Source organism: Brachyhypopomus gauderio, chromosome 11 (genome assembly GCF_052324685.1).
Source record: "Brachyhypopomus gauderio isolate BG-103 chromosome 11, BGAUD_0.2, whole genome shotgun sequence".
NCBI lineage: Eukaryota > Metazoa > Chordata > Actinopteri > Gymnotiformes > Hypopomidae > Brachyhypopomus > Brachyhypopomus gauderio.
Genome location: NC_135221.1, coordinates 19,375,861 through 19,384,285, shown reverse-complemented (window position 1 = coordinate 19,384,285; position 8,425 = coordinate 19,375,861). Strand labels below are relative to the sequence as shown.

Genomic DNA, 8,425 nt, shown 5'->3' with positions numbered 1-8,425 from the left:
TGTGGTTAATGAAGGACTTTATAATGAGATGATAAACTGAATTACCTTTAATAGAGAAATGTTAAAGCATGCAGTGATGTACACACAGCCACTGTCATTGAGGATTCATTGCACATATAGCACAAAAAGACACAGCATGTAAACAGGAATAGGTATATTTACAAACACGGAAGTATCTTTACCCATTAATTCAGCTCTTCTGCCTTTGCAAGTTGTACAGGAGCCAGTGGGGAATGGAAACACAGCCTTCACTGTCAGCTGTTTTTCTCCTGCTGGTCTCACTATTGAACCTTGACAGAAATCCGCTCTGTATTGGGGTAAAGGTGTAAGGTCAGCAATCTGATTGGCAGTCTGTGGAAACAACAGCAGGTATAGCCTCCAGGTAACAGCCCGTGGTATACCCTGTTTAGTTGACCAGCCCTTATCCACACTGCCAGTTACAGACAAGCAAATCAGGAGTCTGGGCAGGTGTCCAGACCAGACAGACAACACTCGGGGTTAGCAGACGGCACTCAGAGCTGGCAGACGACACTTGGGGTTAGCAGACAACACTCATGGTTAGCAGACAACACCCAGGGTTAGCAGACAGCACTCAAGGTTAACAGACAGCACCCAGGGTTAACAGACAACACCCACGGTTAGCAGACAGCACTCAAGGTTATCAGACAGCACTCAGGGTTAGCAGTCAACACTCAGGGTTAGCAGACAGCACTCAGGGTTAGAAGATGGCACTGAAGGTTAGCAAACAACAGTCAAGGTTAGCAGGCAACACTCAGGGTTAGCAGACAACACTCAGGGTTAGCAGAGTTCAGAAGCTTTTAATAACGAAACAGAAAAACAGAAACAGCAAATAGCTTGAACTCTTTATTTTTACGCCAGTTTTTATGTAGTCTACATATGCCCTTTTCACTTGACATGTAGCTGCACAAAGATAAATATGTATTCAAAAATAAATAAATGGCATACAGGTTTAAATGTAAGATATGCAGGATCAAATTAACTTACACACTACATGAAGTAAATAAAGTAATAAAGTAAATGTTAATGAAGTGCTGAATAATAAGGCCATTGGGGGAGTCATGGCCTGGCGGTTAGGGAACTGGTCTTGTGACCGGAGGGTTGTGGGTTCAATTCCCAGACAGGCCATGACTGAGGTGCCCTTGAGCAAGGCACCTAACCCCAACTGCTCCCCGGGCGCCAGGGCTAGGGCTGCCCACCGCTCTGGGCACGTGTAATCCACAGCCCCCTAGTAACCACTAGTGTGTGTGTTCTGACTGCACAGATGGGTTAAAAGCGGAGGACAAATTTCGATTGGGGTGTAAAAATCACAATTGACAAAATATGGCACATTACATTATAATTTCCAGTAATTTTAAGTGCAATTTTGGGTCTGCACTTCCTTGTAAGTGATGAACACAGACATACATCATCAAATATATTTTAAAAGATCTTTACATATGTTAAACTATTATTTTTTTTAAATCGTATTATCTTACTTGTATTTATGACTTAACTATTATATGTTTTGCCTTTACTGTGCATGCTGTTAGTGGACATAGAAACATTTCAGCTCAGATTCTGAGTTGAATGAGATCAAATCAAGACATTTTGAGATGTGAATTCACTGCTGGCACTGTGGTTTATTGTATGGCTTACTCTGTTCTTTACATTTGAAGTCACTTGAAATAATGTTTGCCTCGATAAACCCCCTATCTTGAATAAGTGTTCACTGCTGAGTGGTCAATACTCATCCCAACTTATATTCCAAATTTTTGCTCAGAAAAAACATCACAAACACACACAGACACACACACACACACACACACACATCCCTAACTCAGGTATGCATTGGTGATGTCACAGCCGTTGCAGGGGTTGGTCGCCATGGTGAGAGTCTCACGCGAATCCTTCAGGCACACACGAGTAAACGGGTGGGGCGTCTGCTGGTTGCGGGAACAGTGCATGTAAGTGTTTTCAGCCTTGTCCTCTTCCTCTTCCTCACCATCTTCTTCATCTTCCTCCTCAGATACAGATATGTTGGCATTGACTTCGGCATCAAACTCATTGGGTGTGTATGGCTCACTGCAGGATGAGAATTCAATGCTCTCTACGCAAAGAGGTTCATCATCCTCAAAGCAGCTGCAGAAAAGAAGAGAGCAAACACACACAGTGAGTCCCCACAACACACCACAGCAGGACAAACACACACATCACGTCCCCACAACACACCACAGCAGGACAAACACACACATCACGTCCCCACAACACACCACAGCAGGACAAACACACACAGTGAGTCCCCACAACACACCACAGCAGGACAAACACACACATCAAGTCCTCACAACACACCACAGCAGGACAAACACACACATCACGTCCCCACAACACACCACAGCAGGACAAACACACACATCACGTCCCCACAATACACCACAGCAGGACAAAACACACACAGTGAGTCCCCATAGCACACTACAGCAGGACAAACACATACAGCAGGACAAACACACACAGTGAGTCCCCACAACACACCATTGCAGGACAAACAGAACACTGCCCCCACCACTCCACTCACACTGTGATGTACTTGTAGAAACACAGCTCTGATTTCATGTTAACTCTTACAGGAAAAATGACGTGTGTAGATGCAATAAGGCTCCTGGACAACCAAACGTATGCTGCATACACATGTGCAATAAGGCAGACATCTTGATGTGATCAGAACGTAGTCACGCTGTAATGTATGACGTACACGTACTACAATACCTACAATATTACAAAACTACATAATTCTTCCATCCCTTCTCAAATTTTCCATTCTTTCATCTGTAGGGGAATAAGAAAGAGCAAATAGCAGCCACACATTATAACTACACCAAACACAATACGCCTCATTGCCACAACATAACAGATATCTAACAGAAGTCTTGAACACTCAGCACACATGGGTCAGTAGCCCTGAACAGTCAGCATATACGGGTCAGTAGCCCTGAACAGTCAGCACACACGGGTCAGTAGCCCTGAACACTCAGCACACATGGGTCAGTAGCTCTGAACAGTCAGCACACATGGGTCAGTAGCCCTGAACACTCAGCACACATGGGTCAGTAGCTCTGAACAGTCAGCATATACGGGTCAGTAGCCCTGAGCAGTCAGCACACACGGGTCAGTAGCCCTGAACACTCAGCATACACAGGTCAGTTGCCCTGAACAGTCAGCACACATGGGTCAGTAGCTCTGAACACTCAGCACACATGGGTCAGTAGCTCTGAACAGTCAGCATATACGGGTCAGTAGCCCTGAACAGTCAGCACACACGGGTCAGTAGCCCTGAACACTCAGCACACATGGGTCAGTAGCTCTGAACAGTCAGCACACATGGGTCAGTAGCCCTGAACACTCAGCACACATGGGTCAGTAGCTCTGAACAGTCAGCATATACGGGTCAGTAGCCCTGAGCAGTCAGCACACACGGGTCAGTAGCCCTGAACACTCAGCATACACAGGTCAGTTGCCCTGAACAGTCAGCACACATGGGTCAGTAGCTCTGAACACTCAGCACACATGGGTCAGTAGCTCTGAACAGTCAGCATACACAGGTCAGTTGCCCTGAACAGTCAGCACACATGGGTCAGTAGCTCTGAACACTCAGCACACATGGGTCAGTAGCTCTGAACAGTCAGCATATAGGGGTCAGTAGCCCTGAACAGTCAGCACACACGGGTCAGTAGCCCTGAACACTCAGCATACACGGGTCAGTTGCCCTGAACAGTCAGCACACATGGGTCAGTAGCCCTGAACAGTCAGCATATACGGGTCAGTAGCCCTGAACAGTCAGCACACACGGGTCAGTAGCCCTGAACAGTCAGCATATACGGGTCAGTAGCCCTGAACACTCAGCACACATGGTTCAGTAGCTCTGAACAGTCAGCACACACGGGTCAGTAGCCCAGAACACTCAGCACACATGGGTCAGTAGCCCTGAACACTCAGCACACATGGGTCAGTAGCCCTGAACACTCAGCACACACGGGTCAGTAGCCCTGAACAGTCAGCACACACGGGTCAGTAGCCCTGAACAGTCAGCATACACGGGTCAGTTGCCCTGAACAGTCAGCACACATGGGTCAGTAGCCCTGAACAGTCAGCATATACGGGTCAGTAGCCCTGAACAGTCAGCACACACGGGTCAGTAGCCCTGAACACTCAGCACACATGGGTCAGTAGCACTGTAGCCAACACAGTTTTTCATTCCTTAGACCCGATGCAGCCTCATTCCATCTGAAATGGACTGAAATGAATGAATCACTGAAATGTTGAGCTGCCTACAGTCGACCTTCAGCACGCAAACCTTCTGACAGGTAGCAAACATTCAAGCCAGTCACAGTAATCAGACAAAGCAATGGACATCTGTAGAGAAGGAGAGTGTGATAAGCACACTAATTCACACTGCCATGCCCTGCATACGTGTGTGTGTGTGTGTGTGTGTGTGTGTGTGTGTGTGTGTGTGTGTGTGTGTGTGTGTGTGTGTGTGTGTGTGTGTGTGTGTGTGGATGCATGTGTGTATGCGCGTGTATGCGCGTGCATGTACGGGTGTGTGTGTGTATGTGCTCTTCTCTGTTCTGGGTGAAAATTAAAGAGAAAATAACATGCTGTGATAGATAAGCTAGTGTCTCAGCAGGAGTGTGACGTGTGTTTAGGAGCTGGGTGTGAGTGAGCTCCTTCACAAACATGTCACGTCTCTGCCTCAAAATGAAGTGATTTACTGGGTGGCTGTCAACACTGCAACAGGTGTGAGCCATCCGCCAATCTCTCCATATTAACAGTCAGTCAAAGACGAACTCGTAGTGTAAGCAAAGGACTACACTGGAGGTACAACCAAAACAGCATGAAGCCTTTATCTCCACCAGGTCCCTTATCTCCACCCAGGGCCTTTATCTCCACCCAGGGCCTGAACCAGTGCAGGACTCCAACATCTTTAAGGGATTTTGGGTCTTGTTTTTTTCTTTGTTAGGGCTCTGTGATGACTACAGTCATCTGAATTGATTACAGGTTTAGGCAGCAGTCACTGTCTTATTCAGATGCATGCACAAACAATAACAACACCACCACCTCCAAAAACACCCCCACAGAAGGCAAAATGGAGTGGTGCAGGAACGCCTGTGATAGTATTCCTGACTTGACCCCTGACGTGACCCGGGGCCCGCACTCGTCCATGTGAGGGAAGCCGAAACACATCATTGAGCCCAAATACCGAACACAGACCGCCCAGCCACTGCTGTTGCTGATTAAACCTCCCTCATCAGATTTTCTCAGCGCTTTGTAATAATGTTGGCAAGGTGATTATTAATTTGACATATTTTACAAGACTATAAATGTGATTACTATATAAATTGTAATACAGTATGATGTAGTGATGACTGGCCCCTGGTTAGTCATTTAAACAGCATGCATCTATGATTTTTTTGCTAAATTCATTCAACATTATTTGCATACTGGGAAATGTTGAATAATAATCTCTGCAGGGCCATGTACATTTTTAATCTCTGGGTGGGCATGTACACTTTTAATCTCTGGGGGGAGGCATGAACAGTTTTAATCTCTGGGGGGCATGAACAGTTTTAATCTCTACGGGGGCATGAACAGCTTGAAGCTCAGCAGAAGCATGAATGATGGTGCCTCCACTGATAGAGTGCAAGGTGATGGTAATTTGATCACAATGATTTTCATCTTAGATATGAATTATAAAAAAACCATCTCATTTCTTCCTCTTGTTCAACAGGCCTTCTTTGCGACCATCTCTCTTACTTTTCAATTAGTGTAAGTGGCCAGCGCGAGCAGGTCTGTTGTTTTTGCAGTGCTTGGCTTTACAGAGGCCATGAATCTTTGTGACACTGAGAGTCAGCTTTTCATCACACAGCCTGAGGAACAGAGACCCATGGAGCTCAGAGCCTCAGAGTCTGGTGTGACGGAAAGAGCAGAAAAGAATCCATAAGCGTGTGGCGGCGGTGTGCACCTAGCTCCAGGGAATATCGCCACTTAGCCCGACTCATTTTGCTGTTGGTTGCTAAGACACAATCACCTACCCTTTCACTTACTGCTAAATGGCCTGTAATTCACTGTAAGTGCGGCGGATGGATCGATGGGTATCGGGTGGATTGCGGCTTGGTGCCGTGGAGAGAACACAGGCGGGAGGTTGAGAATTAGGCATGGTTAAACCCACAGGAGTAAAGCAGGAGACGGCAGGAGTCCGACTGCTGAGGAGAGCAACAAAGACCTGATCAGCTGCAGATCTCAAGACAGGACGACCTGAGAAACACAGGACAGCAGGGAAACAGACACGAGCACAACACGAGCCAAATACGAGTCAGACACGAGCCCAACACGAGCCAAATACGAGTCAGACACGAGCCCAACACGAGCCAAGTACGAGTCGGACGCGAACCCAACACAAGCCAAATACGAGTCAGACACGAGCCCAACATGAGCCACATACGAGTCAGACACGAGCCCAACACGAGCCAAGTACGAGTCAGACGCGAACCCAACACAAGCCAAATACGAGTCAGACACGAGCCCAACATGAGCCACATACGAGTCAGACACGAGCCCAACACGAGCCAAGTACGAGTCAGACGCGAACCCAACACAAGCCAAATACGAGTCAGACACGAGCCAGATACGAGCGCAACACGGTCCAGATACGAGTCAAATACAAGCTCAACACAAACAAGATACAAGTCAGACACGAGCCAGATACAAGCTCAACACAAGTCAGATACGAGTCAGACACAAGCTAGACACGAGCCCAACACGAGTCAGACACAAGCCAGATACAAGCCCAAAACAAGTCAGACACGAGCCAGATATGAGCAGGCTCTCACTTTCATCACTGCTATGGTGCTGAGCGCTTTGAGCTTTGTTTTTGGACTTTGTTCCTTCTACACATGTTTGTACACTGAGATAAACCCCATCAGCGGACTGGACAGCTGCCCTGGTGAAGGTCTGCTCATCACAACTCCATCTCAACTTGATCACTTTAGCATGGTGGATATTAACGGAGTCTAACAATGACTTAAAAACGACAAACAGGAAGGTGATTATGAAGCAAAGTAATCTACTCTTAATGATGCACTGTGTGAAACTAGAGTGTGAAACTGGAGTGTGAAACTGGAGTGTGTGTAGCAGCACAGTCCACATTTGTTGTCCTTCCAGAATACCGTCAGAAACAGAGCAGACTCCCCTCGGGCAGACACCTGCTGTGCACATCCATTAATAATAGATCATTCATTCAAATATTACATGAATATTTACAGGGGGCTTAGCTGTGCCTTATGTGATGAATGTCAAATCAGGAGACGTGGGGGAGGACAAGAAGTGCGAAGACTTGGAGATGGGCGTGAGACGCAGGGAATACGTGAGCCATGAAGGTGAACGTGAGCGTAACTGTAAAGGTGACCCTGCGTCTGTGACCCCAAAGATAAAACACAGGGGAAGTGGAGAGAGTTATGCCTCACATGAAGACATCTGAAATACTCACATCTGAAATACTCACATCTGAAATACATCTGAAATACTCACATCTGAAATACTCACATCTGAAATACTCACATCTGAAATACATCTGACATACTCACATCTGAAATACATCTGAAATACTCACATCTGAAATACTCACATCTGAAATACATCTGAAATACTCACATCTGAAATACATCTGAAATACTCACATCTGAAATACTCACATCTGAAATACATCTGAAATTCTCAAATCTGACATACTCACATCTGAAATACATCTGAAATACTCAAATCTGACATACTCACATCTGAAATATTCATATAAGAAATACTCACATCTCAAATACTCACATCTCAAATACATACATCTGAAATACGCACATGTCAAATACATTTGAAATAAATCTGAAATACTCACATCTTCAATACTTCCTGAACACATTTACGGCATTTGGCAGACGCCCTTATCCAGAGCGACTTAAATTTTTTATCTAATTTTTATACAAGTGAGCAATTGAGGGTTAAGGGCCTTGCTCAGGGGCACCTTAGTCATGGCCTCAGGTCTGGGGATCAAACCCACGACCCTCCGGTCACAAGACCAGTTCCCTAACCACCAGGCCATGAACACTTTACACAGCTTAGCACATGTTTGGAATATTATGCAAGATACTTTTCTAACCTCAATGCTGCAGCAAAGGAAACAGAAAGAGCACTTCTAATAGTGCTGGAGCTCACTACTAAATGAGGGAAGTGTCTCCACAAGCACTCCATGTCAAACATATTACATCATATGCAGCTTCTCTGCACCTCACAGGTTATCACGGAGGTTCCCATGGCAACATGTAGTTTTGTCTAGTTTTGTTCATCTTAATGTCTCATTGCTGTCTTCACCTGTGTCTGG

At 46.0% G+C, this 8,425-nt stretch overlaps 1 protein-coding gene across 1 annotated transcript in view; it reads right to left on the bottom strand.

Annotated features, from left to right (window-relative positions):
* Positions 1-851: 851 nt before the first annotated feature.
* LOC143527390 (cytosolic carboxypeptidase 4-like) overlaps positions 852-8,425 on the bottom strand; it is a 42,139-nt gene continuing 34,565 nt past the window's right edge. The window contains exon 6 of the mRNA XM_077022579.1: positions 852-2,139. Coding sequence (XP_076878694.1) covers positions 1,833-2,139 — 307 coding nt within the window. The 3' untranslated portion in view covers positions 852-1,832. The remainder of the gene's footprint in view (positions 2,140-8,425) is intronic.